The 18648-nt window shown below is 34.0% G+C and overlaps 2 protein-coding genes across 2 annotated transcripts; one reads left to right on the forward strand and one right to left on the reverse strand.

The window, feature by feature from the left end:
• Positions 1 to 2651: 2651 nt before the first annotated feature.
• Positions 2652 to 3197, forward strand: LOC148789452 (uncharacterized). The gene has a single exon (XM_088883104.1). It carries the CDS (start codon positions 2652 to 2654, stop codon positions 3195 to 3197), a length of 546 nt encoding a protein of 181 aa, XP_088739230.1.
• A 10690-nt stretch (positions 3198 to 13887) lies between these two features.
• LOC105157467 (GRAS family transcription factor) lies at positions 13888 to 17218 on the reverse strand. The gene has a single exon (XM_011073876.3). The coding sequence runs from the start codon at positions 16269 to 16271 to the stop codon at positions 14253 to 14255; it is 2019 nt and encodes a 672-aa protein (XP_011072178.1). The 5' UTR covers positions 16272 to 17218; the 3' UTR covers positions 13888 to 14252.
• Between the last annotated feature and the right edge of the window lie 1430 nt (positions 17219 to 18648).

Here is an 18648-nt window from a genome sequence, read left to right on the forward strand (position 1 = left end):
AACAGCTCGCTTTGTGATGATCGATGGGAGCTATACAAGCACAGCTTCTCACAACCTTTCATAAATTGCTCAATTCCAAGGAAGGAAACTACGTTTTGCGGGAAACATATGAAGAAATTTATGGAAACCACCTTGCGGAAAAAACCTCAGCAAGAAAAGTTGTGAGGCAAGGTTTTGGCCAAAATGCTCCAAGATGCCCATGAGATGGTAAAGCGTTGTCGCGCCTGTTAAGAACATGCAAGCATCAATCACCAACCAGCTGCACTAATGCGACCCCCCGAGAGCCCTTGCATATTCGATCAATAGAGCATGGACTTAGTCGGACCATTACCGCAAGTCGTGAGACAGAGGAAGTTCTTGATTGTCACCTTAGACTACTTCACAAAGTGGGTAGAAGCTGAATTCTTGGTCAAAATAACAGAGAAAGAAGTGATTAAGTTCCTTTGGAAGAAAATCATGTGTCGTTTTGGCATTCCTCGCGCTTTAGTATCCGACAATGGGACCCAATTCTTAGGAAAAAAACTCAAGGAATGGTGCAAGGGATTAGCAACTAAACAGTTCTTCACTTCAGTCAACAACCTACAAGCAAACGTTCGCACTGAAGTCACCAATCGAACGATCCTCGAGTACTTGAAAACTAGCTTGGGATCGGGCAAAGGAGCTTTAATGGATGAGCTCCCCAGCGTTTTGTAGGCATACCGAATGACGCTATGGGCAGCTACCTGGGAATCTAAGGAATCTCCTTTTACTCTTTCTTATAGGACAAAAGTCATGACATCGGCAAAAATCGGAGAACTCAGCTGGCGAGTAAAACACTATTACCCAGCCTCTAATGTGCAAACCCCCTTTTTGTCTGTTATGCTTGCAATGGGAGGGCTAAAGTAGGAGGCCAACTTTCTGCCCCTCCCATTTTACTTCGAATTTTTTTGTTTTCTGCATCTTTTAGGAACTTTGTAAGTTTGTAACAAGTCTCAAGTAATGAAGTTAATTTCTTCGTCTTAGTTTGAAATTTATTTGACGTCGAGGTTTTGGGGTTTCACGAGGTCCTTAGAAGCCGTCATTAGTTGCCCCAAGACCCCATAGAGGAACCCCCCCCCCCTCGAGATCCCCCTCAACAATGTTGCCTCCAAAAACTTTGCCCCCTTTGAGGTTGGTAAAAAATCAACTCCGACTCGAGCAAAACTACTTCCTGAGGTCACACGTGACAAAACTAAACCCAATGCAATGAACAACTCCATAAGAGCTAAATAATACCGAGTACATAACAAAACATCAGAATACATAGCCGACTACATGGCAAAATATTCAAATACATAGTAGATCGCATATCAAGAGAAGCTGTGTGAAATATTACACAAGCCATAGGCATTCATGAAAAGTCTAGATGTTGCACAGAATAATCCAAGTAATGGATAGAAACGCAACTCATGAAACACCTACATACTATGGAAAGTATCTACTCATCTCCTTCCCCACCATGGCCCTGGGGGCTCCATCGCGAGCCGCTTCATCCTGTTCTTCTCATAAATTCGGGACAAGAAAACTAATATCCTCCTCAGTGACTTGCCCTTTCTCGTAATGGGCTCGACGGACGGCACAGAGGCATGAGTGAATCGCATCCGCATAGATGCGAGTAGCCATAAACTCGATCGCCTCGTCTGTTGTCTTATTGATGAAAACAATATCCGATGCGGAGGCTGAAAACTTCTTACCCATGATCCTCTCTCTCGAATTGACACTCCCAGGCAGTAGCATTCTCTAAGGCTTTGTTTCTTTTCCCCTCTAATTGGGATAATTCTTTGTCACGGCTCTTCAAGGTAGCTTCCAAGCAACCAATCTCTTCCTGTTGTGCTACTCGTCGATTCCGCACTAGTGTAGACAAAGTAAGAGCCTGCAAGAAATAACATAGTCAGCCAAATGGATGTGAGGGCTAGACAAATAAGAGAATGAAATCTTGATGTTTGTTGTGGATGAGCCAACACATGCTCGTGATGTTTTTGTCCCTTCACAGACACCCTCCTCGCACGCACCACGTCAATGTTCAACTTCTTACCTAAAAATGAATGAAAGAAAAATCAAAGCTTATATACGAGGAAATCAAATTATGATATATAAATATCAAAATGAGGGAGACAACTGATACCAGATGAAAAATATAGGGTAATATCAATATTGGAGTTCATCATCCTCAGCATTCTGAGTTACAGCAGCAGCAGAGTGTGCATTTGGAGAAACAGGGGCAGCAGATTGATATTGAGGAAGAAGACATCGGGTTTCTGGACATAGGCTGAAGAAAGTCGCATTACTTAAATACGTTTCTTTTGTACTGATGTTTAAATTGCTTATGCGGATGCCGCATCATTTATACACATTGTCATTGGGCCAAGTGGTTACACGTGCCATTAGTTTGTTATTCTGTTATTGGTAGTTGGTTGACATGTCCAGTGTATATATATTGTGTAAGCATCGTCTTCTTCCTTGTATTGAACAGACTTGCTGAGATATTTTCCAGAAATGGAGAACAGTTTTTTCTCCCAATTGCTTGCTCTTGTCTTTCTTGCTTTGAGTGTGAATTTCTACATGGTATCAGAGCATTCTATATGAAGGTCTCTGGGTTACATATTGAACACACAGTGTTGTGTTGACGAAATATGGCGGATTTCATTTCAAGTAGAGCTGTGGCTGAACAGCTAGAGCGTGAAGCTCTTTATATTCATCCATCGAAAAATTCTAGTTTGACGTTGGCTACGTCTCCGTTGGATGGTACGAATTTTCTCCCTTGGAGTCGATCTATCTATGTTACTTTGGGAACAAAAATGAAGCTTGGCTTCATTGATGGCACGTTTCCAAGACCAGAAGCAGGATCAGTAAATTTTGAACAATGGCGTCGTGTAGACCTTATGGTTACTTCATGGATATGGAATTCCATTTCCAAAGAGATTGTTGAGTCTTTTATGTACGTTAATTCATCGAGAGATCTCTGGCTAGAAATACAAAGTCGATACCGTAGGAGCAATGGCCCGATGATCTATCGGATACAACGTGAAATCTCCTCCATTTCACAACATGATTTGTCTCTTACGGCTTATGTGACAAAATTGAAGAAGTATTGGAACAAACTATCTACTTTGGCACCTAATCCGAGGTGCACTTGTGGCTGTTGTATATGTGGGGTAAACAGGGCGATTGAGGAATGAAATGAAAAGAAAATATTCAGTTGATGCAGTTCCTTATGGGATTACACGAGGTTTCTGATAATGAGAGAAGCCAGCTATTGATGCAGGAGCCTCTACCTGACTTAGACAGAGCTTTTTCCATGTTGTTCACAGTTGAGAAGCAGAGGCAGGTGCAAACTGAAGTGACTACAGTTCCTCAACATGTAGCCTTTCAGTTTGCATCGAAGGATAGCAACTCAGAAGGGTTACAAACTCTTTGATATTGACAACAATCGAGTCATAGTGTCAAGAGACTTCACTTTTATGAACATCTCTTTCCTTACTCCGACTCTGTTTCTCAGCAGCAACTTGCATCTTGTCCACTTCCTATTGCAACTCCTTATACAGACAGTCCTTCATCTGCTCAACAGGATACTTATACATTGCATCCATCACCTGAATCAACTCCCTCCGTTCCTGAACATGTTCTTACTCCTGCACAACCTCTTAGGCTTTCAACTAGAGCTTCTCACCCCCTACTTGGTTGAACGATTTCGTTTGTTCCGCCCATCATCCTCAGGTTCTGCATACTCATGCCCCCACATATGTGTCTTTTGTAGCTTCTCTATCTTTGTTGCAAGAGCCCACTTCTTTTTCAGAGGCCGTGCGGTATAAGGAGTGGAGAGACGCCATGGATGTAGAACTACAGGCCTTAGAATCAAACAACACTTGGAGGCTTTCTGTTTTGCCGCCTGGTAAATCAATTATATGGCTAAATAATCCCGTCGACAAAAACAATTGACAAAGACTACCCAACTCCTCAATGTGATGAATCGTAATCGGTAAACTGCTCCACTCCGAGGTTAATCCCCAACCATCATCCGTTTCATCTTGGTCATCCTCACACACTACCTCCTCACCCTTACTACAAGTCCTCTTCTAAATGGTCATCAGAATGAGTCCCATCACCTCTCGTTTCATCCAAATCGTCATCGTTCAAATCCTCTAAGTAATCACCTGAATCAAAAGGAGGACACTCAGGCAAGCCCATAATTGCCGCAATATGATCGGGAGATTAACTTAGCAATAATGACAATTTTTGCAAGTGTATTTTGCTTACTCTCGAACTGGTTTCCCTGTGAGAGCGTAAGCTATCCAAGAGTGGGGGCTATATGATGGATATATTGATAATATTAAATGATATTGAGAGTATATTTATAACTTTCCACTTAAAATACACCGTAAGAACCTACATCTTACAATACCATAAAATTTCATATCTCACTATAAATACTCAAAATAATATTTTTTATTATAAATCACTATTCATTGATTCGAAATATAATATATCCAAAAAAATCTCTCGCTAAAAAATAAAAACAAGTCCTAATAATATTATTATGTCGAGGTAATTTTTTCGTTCAATTTCTTAATCGAATCCACATCCACATCCACATCAATAAAAAATATTTTAATTGTTTCATAAAAATGCATAGAGTAAAATAAAATTTAGCCTTAATTGGTAAAGGCTATTCCTTCTATATAGGACTCTCTCTCTCTCTCTCTCATATGATGTGAAATGCTGAAATCCTAACCACACACAGACCTAATAAAGGCCTAAGAAACGACGGTTGATGGAAGCAAAGCAGTAATGGATTGGCATTATACATAATTACATACCATATAAATCAACGTTGTTTTCAACCTCAGTATCCCAATTTTTAGCCTCAACTTTTATAGCTGTCAATCTAATTTTAATACTCATTACTTATTTTCTTATTATAATTATTTTTGTTGAATATCAATTATTACAACAATCATACTCTAGTCAATAATATCAAATAAATAAAATTTAATCAACACTTATTATTCAGTAAAAACAACACACCTGCTATTCAATAGACATAACATTACGCATAAAGTAGGGGTTCAAACACATGACCTCTAAGATCATGGGACCTCAACTTCACTAACTGAGTTAGGCCTCATTGCCACCACGCTCGTTACTTACTTTCTCCTCTTTTCTTTCTTTTATATTTTAAAAAATAAAGATGAGTTAGGTTTACTGAAAAGTGTTAAAGACATGTTTATAAATGATAATAATGTGTATTTCCAAATCAATCATCCAAACACAACCTAAGGCTGCATTTCAAATTAGTTCCAAAGGCAAGAAAGCTTTTATAAGTAGTTATTTTTGAAGCATTATTCTGAGGTTGTCAATTTCCTTAAGAGAATGACTGAAGTTGATGTCTAAAAATGTTGATAAAAAATAAAATAAAATAAAAGTAGAGGCTGTAACCCTAGCAAAACCCACAGCCTTTAATTATTTCCCCACAAAAATTGAAAATTCCAAAAATAATTTAATTAGAATATATTTTAAAAAGTTTTTTTTGTTTTATTACACATGACCCAAAAGACATACGCGAAATAAATGAAAACAAGCCTAATTATTTTATTTTTTTCAAAATTTTATATTTATATATATTTTTAATCAATACTCAAAAGAAATTTGTCATTTTCTTTAATATTAATTTTATTTGTCGAACGTGTTCCGTTGGTTCACTCAATCATTTTACGTCATTATCAATTTTTTAACCATTATTTTTAAAATTAATTTGTATAAAGATATCATAAATGTTCACTTTTATTAAAAATTTCGATGCCAATTCAAAAGTCAGCATTAATTGCTAGACACCGTATTACCTTAATGGCTAAGATTAGGGATTTATAAACAAATTCAAGATTATGGGTTCGAGCTCTGTCAAATATGTGGGTGTTTATTGCACTTTATGTAAAATTATTATAATTTATTTTATTTTACTTAATTGTATCGATATGTTGATGGAACTAACGTATTATTTATTTTATAACAATATCGACATAATAATATATTTTTATCTTTTTTTTAAAGAAAAAAAAAAGGTGAATTGTTTGAGGAAAGATATATGAAGTATAAATATCAGGGAACATTGAGGGGGGACCAATACCTGGAATTGGACTCATTCCCATTGTTCTAAAATTACAAAATGGCTTATCATGTCTAACTCCACTCAATTTTATGGTTGATTTCAAGTTCAAATCATTTTGTCCCTGCAATTGAATTTAGGTAGAGCCAATGTTTGGGAGAATATTATTTAGGCCATAATTTTGTTAATTAATTTTTTTAATTATAATTAATTGTTATGATGAAAAATAAATAGTCGTAGTAAATATTCATTCATTATAGTTACTTGACAATTGTTAACTATTAATTTTTTGTGAATGTGGCTAAAATGTTTATCATGGTTAAAAAACCATAGCAAAAGCATTTGCAATGGCTCATAACTCAAAGTGTATAGTGGGTTGGCCTAGGATCGGCATGGACCAGCTCGAAAAAAGCTCGGCCCTCTGCTATTCATGGCCGGTCTTGGGCATAGGCCCCAATTGGGTTCATTTTAAAATCCAAACCTAGCCCATGTATTGGCCCGGTTGAGGCCCTGACCAGGCCTTCATCAGACTCATATGTGCTTGTTTTATTTTTTATTTTATTGATATTGAGGTCTTGTAATAAATAATTATTTAAATTTTATTGTCTTATAAAATAAATAAATAATAAATTAAATCGCAATAAAAATTATATATAGAAAAATAATAGTTAAGAATATATAATGAATTTAAATAATAATTTGACTAACAAGCTTACAATAATAAATTTAAAAAGAACTTAAAATAAATTTTGGAAAAAAAAAAAGAAGAGTTAATTTAATTAAAGTACTAAAAATTTAGAAGTAGAACAATAAAGACAAAAGATTTAGAGTTTCAAAAATATAAAAAAAAAAAACTATTAGAATAGTCAACTTAGAAGAATAAAATAAAAATTATATGCCATACATTATTTTACAAAAAAAAAAAGGCCAACAAGCCCGGTCCAAGACTAGGTGGTCCTGGTCCTGGGCTAGTCCCAGATATTGGCCTGAGTCGAACCAACTCATTTTTTATTGGTTCAATCCTGCCCTGGGTTAGGGTAGCCCAACCTGACCCACTGTGCATCTTGACTCCTAACCATGGCAAACAATAATTTTCATATTGAATAAGCTAAGTTTTTACATCAATTTATCTAACTATGGTTAATAATAATTTTTTACGACGTCTTTAATCCAGAGCCTTTAAAGTGTAGCTAATTGTATTTTTTCTTCTAGTGGCTGTAAAATGTCAACAGTCAATTATGTTGGCCCAATTGGTAAAAACGAATCGTTTTGTATTAGAAGTACCTATAAGATTTTTTAGTGCAACGAACGAGTTTCTATGTTCAGCATAAGCCCCCTAAGGTAAATAATTCGATGTGCTAAATGTGAAATTTCTAAAATATCCTATGCTCTTAACAATTTACCAATACCAATTTGGTGCGCTAAATGTAGAATTAAAAGGGCATCTTTAAGTTACGGAACATTTTTACCTGTGGTTGAATTAAAAAGGGGTGGATATTTTTTTTATTTTTTTAAATGAATCGAAGTACAATTATATCATGAATTTAAATATTAATAATTTAAGAATTAAGATATCAATTATCACCAATCTGGTAATATTTATCATTAATCAACAACTGCTATTAAAGTAGACTCTTACCAACACATAGATGGGATTTAAATTCATAACCTTATAATTATTAAACCTCATCGATATAGGGTAATCTCTTGAAGATCGTAACTGTTGCCTTCAACTTTAATTAATTCAAACTATGGACAAGTCAGGACCCACGCATTTTTAGTTTGGGCCGTTCCGTTCTGATCTCGATCCTATCCAAACTCGACTATGTAAAGATTCACCATGACCAACTAATCATTCTTAGATTTGTGGTTTACGTGAAACCATACAACTCGAGAAATCTATGAATATCCGTCTTCCATGCATCAAGTACAACTTTTGCTACTCTAATATTTCTTACGATTCTAAGTATTTCTCCTTCACAACCCTATCTAATGTAGGCATCAGGGCTATAATCGAGACCTTCTTGATAAACAATTCTCTGCCATATAAATCTTCATTCAAGAAGAATTTAAACATATGTAATCTATTTAAAAAATATATTCTATATTCGTGATGTAAATACAATCCAAACTAAAAATAGTAGTATCGTTCATATTCGTGAACTAAATTAAACCTCGTGTGCAAATAAGGCCAATCTTGGGAGAATATTATTTAGGTAATAATTCCTGTTGAAGAAAAAATAGTACAATGATTACATCATTGATAATTACAAGTGACGACCATAAATCAATGATTAGGAAAACTAACACCAACTTCTGTCCCCCTCTGATGTTGTCGTGTCCAAGTGAGAAAGTACCATCACCCACCCTACTTATGTCATAATAATGCATGCCCAACATCAGTTAGGACCAAAAATATCTTTGCACCACTGATTTTTACATGAAAAAATCTTACATTATTATTATTATTATTATTAATCATGATTTCCTTCTCTATTTAGAGTCTAAATAGTTCAAAAATAGGCTAATTCTTTTTTAAATAAGTAAAATAATGTTAAAAGTAATGGTATTTCACTTTTGTCTTTCGATTTCCATGTATCCTGTATCTTTCAAATTATTTGACAGAATCGGACTGGAATCGAGCTCAATAGGCTCTTATTTCCCTGCTGATTCTGCCAAACCCCTTCACTTAGTTGTGGTTTCGTTGGATAGTAAAAAGGGATGGTGGGAATCTCGTCAATTGAACAAGCTTGCAAGACAGAGCACATGAGCCCCTCTAATGCTTTATGATTGTTTAGATGTGGCGTTCGTAAGGATAGTTATAGATGTAAAAGTTGTACCAGAAAGTATGGAGGGTATGTATTCATAGGTATGACCGAATTGTACGAATGCACGTGAGCCATTAATACAGTTTTGATTGTGTGTTCACAATGAATTCGTACTTAGGGTTCAACAAAGTCAGAATCTATTCGATAGGACTTAAATGCTACACGTATTGAGTTCAGGCTACCTGAGTTGAAAAGAATATAATTTAGTGTATTCCTGTCATTTTGGGATACCCAAACGCACCCTTCACGTCAAGATGATTTATGCAACTTGGTAAACAAAGCAAAATTTGGTAAACAAACCAAACTATGATGAAATTGAATTTCGGATAGCATCGAAAATTCGATACGAGTTTTTGGTTCGATTTTTAGATTTGGTTATTGATTAATCAAACCAAATTTGAATACTGATTATATATTTAGATATTTATGATACCGATTTGAAATGTGAAAGAATTTCGAGACATATTTAACACTTTTAGGGATCGTAATTCCTAAATCTTATCTTTATTTTAATAATGGTGTCTTTGATTTTAATATTGGAATTGAATTCTTGTGTTTTATTTTGTTTTTTTTATTTGTAATTAAAATTTGAAAGAAGAAATTATTTATTTATCTTTACGTTTTTATTTTTACAGGCTCTTCTCACAACTACTTAGGATTAGGGAAAAATACAGTTTACTCTCCTGTAATATGAAAAACAAGTAAAAATTCCTCTGTAGAAAATGAAAGAACAAATTATTCTGTATTCTGAAAAATAAAGCAAATTATTCTGTATTTTAAAAAATAAAGCAAATTATCGTCATATTCATACCATTGTTAGGGGGTAATTTACTTCATTTTTCAAAACACTATACTTAATTACCATTAATTCTTATACTCTTTCCTTAATTACAACCCTCTTATAAAATATTTTTTTTTATTAATATAATATATAAATATCTTACGAGATAATAGGCATCGTTAACAGTTAATATCTACCCTCCTTAGATGTCCCTCATATACACAACCTTAAAGGAAAATAACGTCGTAGCCAGCTATATGCCTACTTAATAAGTATAGCCAACCAGTCTCTCTATATATGTACATGTGCAGCCAGTCAAGCATAAGACAATCATGTAGATGTAAGACATAACACATGGCTACAATCATATATCATCCACAATATAATATCTGATGTTATCGTTTATTTCCTTATAGCACTACTTAACCAAATTGGAGTGCATCACTCAATGGCCTTTGTCGGCTATCATCATCATCATCTCAATCACAATACTTTTTCTATTTTTTTCTTCGATATCATACAGCACACAAGTCGTATGATACTCCATCATTATTGATACCACACAGCAAACAGTTCGTATGATACCCCATCATCACTGATAGGACACAGCTCGTATGATATCCCGTCTCACTCATTCACACGCACACAGCTCGTATGACATGCCAAATAATTTTTATTGATCGATAATAGCACATAGCTCGTCATTAATCATATCATCAAAAGCCATTGCAGTATGCCCCAGTTAAGTAAGTCATCTTTTATTCTAATTCACAACAACAATATCATTAACTTTATCACTCAATTCTATTTAATTATATTTTCTCAATTTTTTCATTCAATAATCAATTATACGATCACATAATCGTTCATCTTATGTCTGTACAACACATTATAACAATTTCACAGATATCAAGGTAATCCAACAAATAGTCCATTATCAAATATATAAACAACCAATATATAATGTCCACATATAAATATATATATATATAGTAAATAATAATAAATATAATTTATACATATATATATATATAGTAAATAATAATAAATATAATTAATACATTATAGATATTTTAAATTCTAAATAAAATATATATTTTCACCAATCCTTTATATTTTATATATATCGAAATTCAACTCTCCGTTCCAATTTCTTCTAAATAACTACACTTTCTAAACTTCTCAAGTATATATTTAATTTATCAACTAACTCATAAGAATTCATTTAATTAAACCCCTTATATCTTCATAATGATCGTTCTTAACATCAGTCCTAAATTGAATTATCACGATAATCTCATTTTTTTTTTAATAACATAATATTTCTTAAATATAAGTTTCTAATATTTCTTAAATATAGCTTCCCGCATATTTTTATGAATTTTCTAACAATTCCTGGCTACTATATAATTTAATTAAACACCAATATGTATAATTAAGTCTTTGATTAATAGGACTGATGGAATTGAGTAAATTAACTGTAGTAATAATTAAATCTAACAAATCTAATAATTTAATTAACCAACTATAATATTTTTAAATCAAATAAGATATTTAATTCAATACTAATTTAAATAGTTAAATTCATAAAAAATTTCGATTAAACAGTACATCGAACAATATAAATAATATTTAGTAAATAGACTAATCAAATAATATAATTACATAAATTAATAATAATTAAAAAATAAAAAATAACTTACCAAACGTCAATCTAGTGTGTGAATTTGTAGGTGAGGCGGTGAGTGGCTCCCACGCCACTTCCACACCTTTCTTTATGTTTTCTTGTAAATTTTAATTTAATTTTTTTTCAAAATATCAATTACCTCCTTTCGATTTTTTTAATTAATAAAATTTTCTCCCAAATATTTCAATAAGCTTCAATTTACTCCATTCAAATTTTAATATATTCCAATTTTAACTTATTATTTATTTATAATTTAAGTTCAAATTTTTTAATAATTATCAATTAGTCTCAATTATGTATAAAATCCTATGGACGTCACAATAATTATATTTATATCCCCTCAAAGTTTAGAAATTATATTAAAAACCCTTTTCAAAAATGCCCCCGATTATAAAAAATTATAAATAACCCCTTCAGATGATAATTATGTAGCCCTCAAACAGTAAAGTAAATATTGGTACTTTACCTTTACTGATTTTTTTTTAAAGTGAAAGAAAAATATTTGCGAAGGTAGAGGGTGGGTAAAATAAATAATCTATAGCTAATATTAGTCCATAAAATTATTTTCTAAGAATTATAAAATACATATAAAATTATAACTTATAATGCAAAAGGATATTTTGATCAATTCACCACAAAAACTAATCGAAAACCTAACGGATGCTAACAGAGTAGTCTCGTTGTTAGAGATACGTTAAAATCATAAGGGTATTTATAATTCCCCAATAACAAGGATATATTTACAATTATACCAGGAGATGCGACGGTAAATTTTTCCACTTTAGTATTTGGATGCAAAAATTTTAGATTATTAAAATTTGGGCTATCACCAAAGGCTGCTATGGCCCATTGGGCTCCAATATTAGGTCCAGAACTTCACTATTGTGGCCTGCCTAAATTAGAAAAATTATTGCCAATATAAAATTTAATTATACCTAATTAATTAGGGTACAATTTAATTATTATATTTGTCAGATGCACTATAAGAGATTTATATATATTAAAAATTACATGCATTATGTAATTAATTTGAATTTGACTGAATATAGCTCAAAGAAAAAGTTGAGGACAAATTACACTAAAACCATATATAATTATGTCTTATTACACGAATATCCACTGTTCTTTGTGAATTATAAGGTTTTAGATTGTAATTGTAGTTACAAGTACTCTCTGTGTTCAAAGGCGAAATTTTAAAAGTATACTGAGGTAAATTGATCATATTTTTACCGAGACCTTACAGAGTTATGTCGAATTTACACAAATATCCTATGTTCTTTGACATTACAAATTTATAGGTTGTAATTACAAGAACACTCCTATTCAAAGGTAAAATTTACAAGAATACTGAGGTAAATTGCATCAACATCCCCTTTAAATGATGAACTTGTTAATTTTGGAAAAGATACGACTTTTGATTATAAAAATACACAATATTGAAAAAAAGGATGCCCCCTATTTCTTTTTCTTACATTCTCATAACTTCGATATGTGTTTTTTTGGGAGGAAAAAAAAAGAGAAAAGATAAAATAATGAACTTTAATTATTATTCATTTTTAATAAAATAAATTTTTTGTTAATTTATACTATATATAAAGCGAGAGCACGTTTTTAGTGTCTGACTTAATTTTGGTATGTCATTTATTTTTAAAATTATAAATTAATTAATTAATTAATTATTTCGTAACTTTCCCATTTATCATGGTTTTTCTTAATAACTATCTTTTGGCGGTTATTTTTTTTCCTGCAATTTTTTTAATTTTCCTACTTTGTATATTATTTTTATTTGTCAATTTTTTATAAATAAAAAATATTTATATTAATTTATATTTTTAAATCACAAAAACTAGTAATACAATTTATATAAATATTTTATTTTTATTCATTTTAAAAAATTATGTACATACATAAAACGTGCCCCATTTACTAGTTCTTTTTTTAACACCCCTTACCCCCCTTGGAAATATTGAGTCTAAAGAGGTATTTTATTGTAAAAATTGATGAATACAACCAATTTTCAGTAAGAATTAAAGCCTAAACTGAAGGGGTATATTAATATAATTTTATTCTATTTGTAAATAAACTAGTAATTTCTTACGCACTCTACATGTGTGTAATTCTTTAGAAGAAAGGAAAATATGTGAGACAGACCCATCTCACTTAATAACAAAATACTAACAATCATGACACGTTGTTTAGCGAGTATATTATAAATAGTATTTTTCACACTTTAAACTATATCATAAATAAAAATAAATATATGTAAGATAGATCAGTTGGTACGCAGTCAAGTTAATATAAAACTTGTGAAGTTGAATAAGTTAGTTCGTTTACTTTCAGTTGAAGGGTACTGTTGGAGTTACAAAAATTTAGTGCATCGGTGTCAAAATCGTCACTTAGTGTACACTTTTTTTAATTGATATATTTGTATAGATAAATAATCAAAGAAACTAAAACTTGAACAAGAAAGGAAAAAAGGAATCTTCATTCATATTCAGATCTTCCAAACTATAATCTTGAAACAAAAGAACACATTGACCAGCTTACATAAAGAATGAAAGAATTATAAACCAAACAACCTCAAACGCTACAAATAAAACCTGAAGTTTGCCTGAACTACTCCAAGACTGCATTGACATCCTATGTGTTGTTCATCAACATGTAATTTCCTTTCTACCTTAAAACAAATCTTATCTGCAGCAGAAAATAATGAAAGAATGAATGATAACATATTTCTCTACCTACAAAGAATGATCAACTTTAACTCCCTAGTCATCGTATACGACAACGGAACTAAAAATCATGTATGTGTGTGAAAAAGAATACGGTTCTTGTTCAACTTGGCTGAGAGCCGCCTGCAATGTCGACCGGCGTCCATGCTGAGACTGTGTAAAGAGGCTGATCCAACCAACTCAGGGTGAGAGAGGCGGCTCCATTCTGCTCTCGTTTATCGACTCTGTAACTCTCGCAAGAATACATCTTCAACATCATTTGGCCCTGCAGTAGTTCCCTATCACTTATTCCCATGCACCGGAACCCCCCTTGCTCCATCAGTTGCTGCCACTTCTCAAACGTTTCATGCCTTTCGTACCTGTCTCGTCCCTCACACGCAATGATATTTCTGATTTCACGTGCAAACATTTCTTCAATCTTGATCCTGACCGGGCTGTCCAATGGAAGACTTGAATCGACAGAGTCAAAGACAGCTGAGTAGTATTTCAATGAATTGGAAAGTCTTGCGTCCACGCTGATCTCGTTGTGGGATGCTTCTTGCTCAGCCATAACGATGGCTTCAGCATTTGTGCTCCGGATCAAACCCAAAAAATCCATTATCGTTCCTCCTGTGCTATCATAGAGCATCTTGTGCAACTGGAACACGCAGTTCACAACCACGGTTTCCTTCTCCTTAACATGAAGCATCCACAGCCTTACGTCTTCCAACCTATCAACAACTGGATGGAACTCAAACGGCAGATTCAATGCCTCAGCGAATCCAGCTAGTCTATCACCTGTTTCAATAAGTTCTTGTTTCGATTCACCTATACCGGTAATTCTAACATGGCTAGGAGGATTAGTCCTGGAAGCCAAACTCTGAAACAGACTAGGCCACTGCAGCCCTTGCTTTATGTCGAAATCAATGATGTGAACCCTATCCTTTCCTTCGAAAGCTCTCAACAGAATCTCGTTTGATGTGAAATGGATGAACTTTGGAATTGGGCTCACCTGGTTCAAAAGCCTCAATGCAGTGCCACTGTCTTCATCAACCCGATCGAGCTCCCGAGGGGTGGTAATGTGGAAGATATGTGGCCAAAGTCTTGCAACCCGTAAAGCTAAGCCCTCAGTGAAATAAGCAACAAGGCGGTGTAAAGGGGAGCCTAATGGAGAAGCAAGCTCCCCTAGCCTAGCAAGGCAATGGTTTACGGCGGCAATGTTCTTTGAGCCTATTTGTTCAGCACAGGCCACAAGTAAGCTCACAAGCTCAAGACAATCGTGTTCCAGGTGGTTATTTTCCCCATTATGCCTTGCTACAATGACTTCCGTACTTTCACTTGGATTACGTGGAGATGAACCATTCCCAATTTCATGCTCCACGGGATTGCCGCCCAGCCCAAGAACCAAACGCTGACTCCCAGAAGAAGTACTTGATGATCCTGAGGCCTCCTTCTCCGGACCCTTGATTGTCTCAACATTCTTGTCCCCTAAGTCAGTAATCTCAGTCACAACAGAGTCGAACCAAGGGATATTCGACAGAGGGGGCAAAGGCGGCGCTACCACATCGCTCGGGACAAAACACACCCTTTCCTCCTCTCCTGAACATGAAAGAGAGAAAGGCACTTGAGTTGTGTTGAGACCTGTAACCTGCGGAACAGACCGTGGCACGTTGAAACCTGGATGGAACCAAAAGTTGTCACTGCTAAATTGGCCTAAACTCAAATGCCCCTCTTCAACAGGCGAACCATCGGACTTCCCATTGCCCCTTTTCCTCTTCACTCTACTCGTGTAACTCTCCTCATGATCATACGACACTTCTCCTGCATACCTCTTCTTGATGCTCTTACTTTTCTCCCAAAATTCATCTTTTTTCTCCCTCCTACCCTCTGTTGCAACAGGGGGAAGTTTGATATTCTGCCTAAGAGAACAACCAGAAGACTTAGCTTCAATAGGCTTCTCAATCGAAAGGCCAACTGGCCTAACCGGCTGCGATCTAGACGCATCTTTACGTGCAAAACTACAAGGTAAATCCAATCTTTGTGTGCTCATTGTAGGGATATGACAAGCTTGAAACTGTGCAGATGTTTCACTCCTCAATCTATGCCTCGGTGACAGCAATGTAGAAGAACAACCAGCCAACATTCTTCAGACACTTAACCAATTTTAGGCCTTCTTTTCTTCTATAAAACTCCGATTTCACCCACCCTTCAATCCTTTCTATGTTTCTCTATCTCTCTCTTTTTGTATCTATACTATCCAAACTAATGACAGTGTACATTTACAGTAGAAAAACAGAGTATATTCCAAGCAAATTATATTATGAGGAGAAATCAAGAGAAACAGAACAATGTTTTCTATAGTGAGTGTGTGAGTTTCAAGAAAATGAAACAAAAAAACAATAAAAAAAAAGAACACAACAAATATTTGGAATCCGATGTCGAAACAAATCAAACAAACACAACTGAAAGCCACCTCCTGCTTGTGTCTGTGCGTGTGTCTGTGTGTATATATGCTTGTGCGTGTCCTATATGATGATGATGATGATATCAATACGTAAATAGAAGCTTATGTGCAACAAAGAATATAAAGAATTATCAACAAAAAAACAACACCCACCAAAACAAAAGAATCAAAGAATTGAACAAAACATTGGTACGTATGTATATGTGTATATATATATATATATATATCAACACCTACCTAAAAAAAAGACCATCGGATTCCTCAACTTTCAAAGCCAAATCATTCGCAAGAAACGCGATTTTTCATCAAGAAACCTCTGCAAATGACGCATCTTTGCTCAAATGTGCTGCTGAAAAACACAGAAAACAAGTGATCAAGAACTCCACACATAATAACCCTCAAAACTTCCATGCTATTTTAAATCAGTCAACCAAAAACCCAGCTCGAAAACCCCTCAAACATGCACGAAAACAAACAAAAAGGCCATTAATCCCTCTCCCACCAACAATTTTCAGTCAGTTTTCAAGAACCCCACAACCCAAAAAGCCATAAAACCAGACGCAGCTCAGTTTTTATATACTGATGTGTGTGCGCGAGACACCCTCTTGTTCTATATAGCTATCATCAAGTTTACCTTAAAGAATTGATGGGTGGGGTAAAAAAGCGAAGGTGGGGGAGTCCCAGTTTGTGGGCGTTGGATGAGGATCGGAGGGTCGAGAATGGAGGAGAAATGTGACCGTTGTGATGTCGGTGAAATATGACCGTTGAGGGGAGTTGGTGAGTAGTTGCGGGGACACAGTTCTTGGGTGGGGAAGTCTGCTGAACCACGTACGACGCACGTGCACACCCCCCCCCCCCACCCCCCACTTTTTCTTTTTCTTTCTTTTTTTTCACACTTTGCAAACTCGACCGTTGGTTTTAACCATCATGGTTTTTGACAATCATACGGTTAAAAATCATTATTAACTGTGCCTGCTACTTACAAAATTTTAACCGCAATTAAATTTGATCAGATTTAAATCAATTATATGATAAATATAATACATCTATCGTATAATCAATATATAATTTAAAAAAATTAATCAATTATATAAAAATTATATCATAATTATTATACGATTAATTTGATCTGGATAATAATTTTCCATTCAGCTTTAACCCCTCTGGTTAAGTACATTAGTGGGACATTAACGTTGGTTCTTGATTCTCTAACACATGGGACAAAGCCCCTAATTATGTTATTACACTTTCACTGCACATATCCATTCTTGTTGGAGATATGTTGGACAACATGCTTTAATCATATATTATTTATAAATGTGGATTGCAATCTCGAAATTTTATTAGAACTGCATGAGTTAATTGTTTTGTTCAGAGCATTAGTTCGATTGAAATTGATTTTAAGTGAATAATTTTGTGTAAGGAGTTTGAGTAAACATATTTGATAAACTTTTTTATAAATGGGTTTATAAGATTTTTTAGGCTTATAAGTATTCTTTTTAAAACAGATGAAAAGTTCCTAATTTGTTGTTAGTATTTTAAGAGATTCTCTCAATCTTGATTATATTAGTTACAAATTTTTTGTTGTTAATTTTTTATGAGTTTTATGATATTATTTTATCTAAATACCACGTTTATTATTAAAAATTAAATTAGTAATCTACTCTTTAATTCAAATTTGATTGGTCGTTTTCGAAGGTCTGATTCAAAAATTGTTGAATTGCTTGTTGGATTCCGATCCAACCTTTGTGGTATAATGGGATTTTTGGCCTAAAATCTGTATTATTGTCCGAGACGATTACCTAATAGTCCCTAATATCGGCTAAGCTAACTATTCATGACAAGACACGTTAACATCGTCTTCGACCACTTGAAGAGATTTTTGTTGGCATGCTTTATTTCCCTATTTTCTACTTTCACGAGTTGACAAGTGGTATTGATATTTTTGTTTTATTACGGAGTATTTTCGTTATTTCACTATTTATTCCATGTCATAAAAATAAAAAGTAAACACTAAATAAATATATTTGGTAACAATCAAACAATGCATCAAATA

The sequence above is a fragment of the Sesamum indicum genome, linkage group LG1 (assembly GCF_026168435.1).
Source record: "Sesamum indicum cultivar Baizhima isolate 11 linkage group LG1, ASM2616843v1, whole genome shotgun sequence".
NCBI lineage: Eukaryota > Viridiplantae > Streptophyta > Magnoliopsida > Lamiales > Pedaliaceae > Sesamum > Sesamum indicum.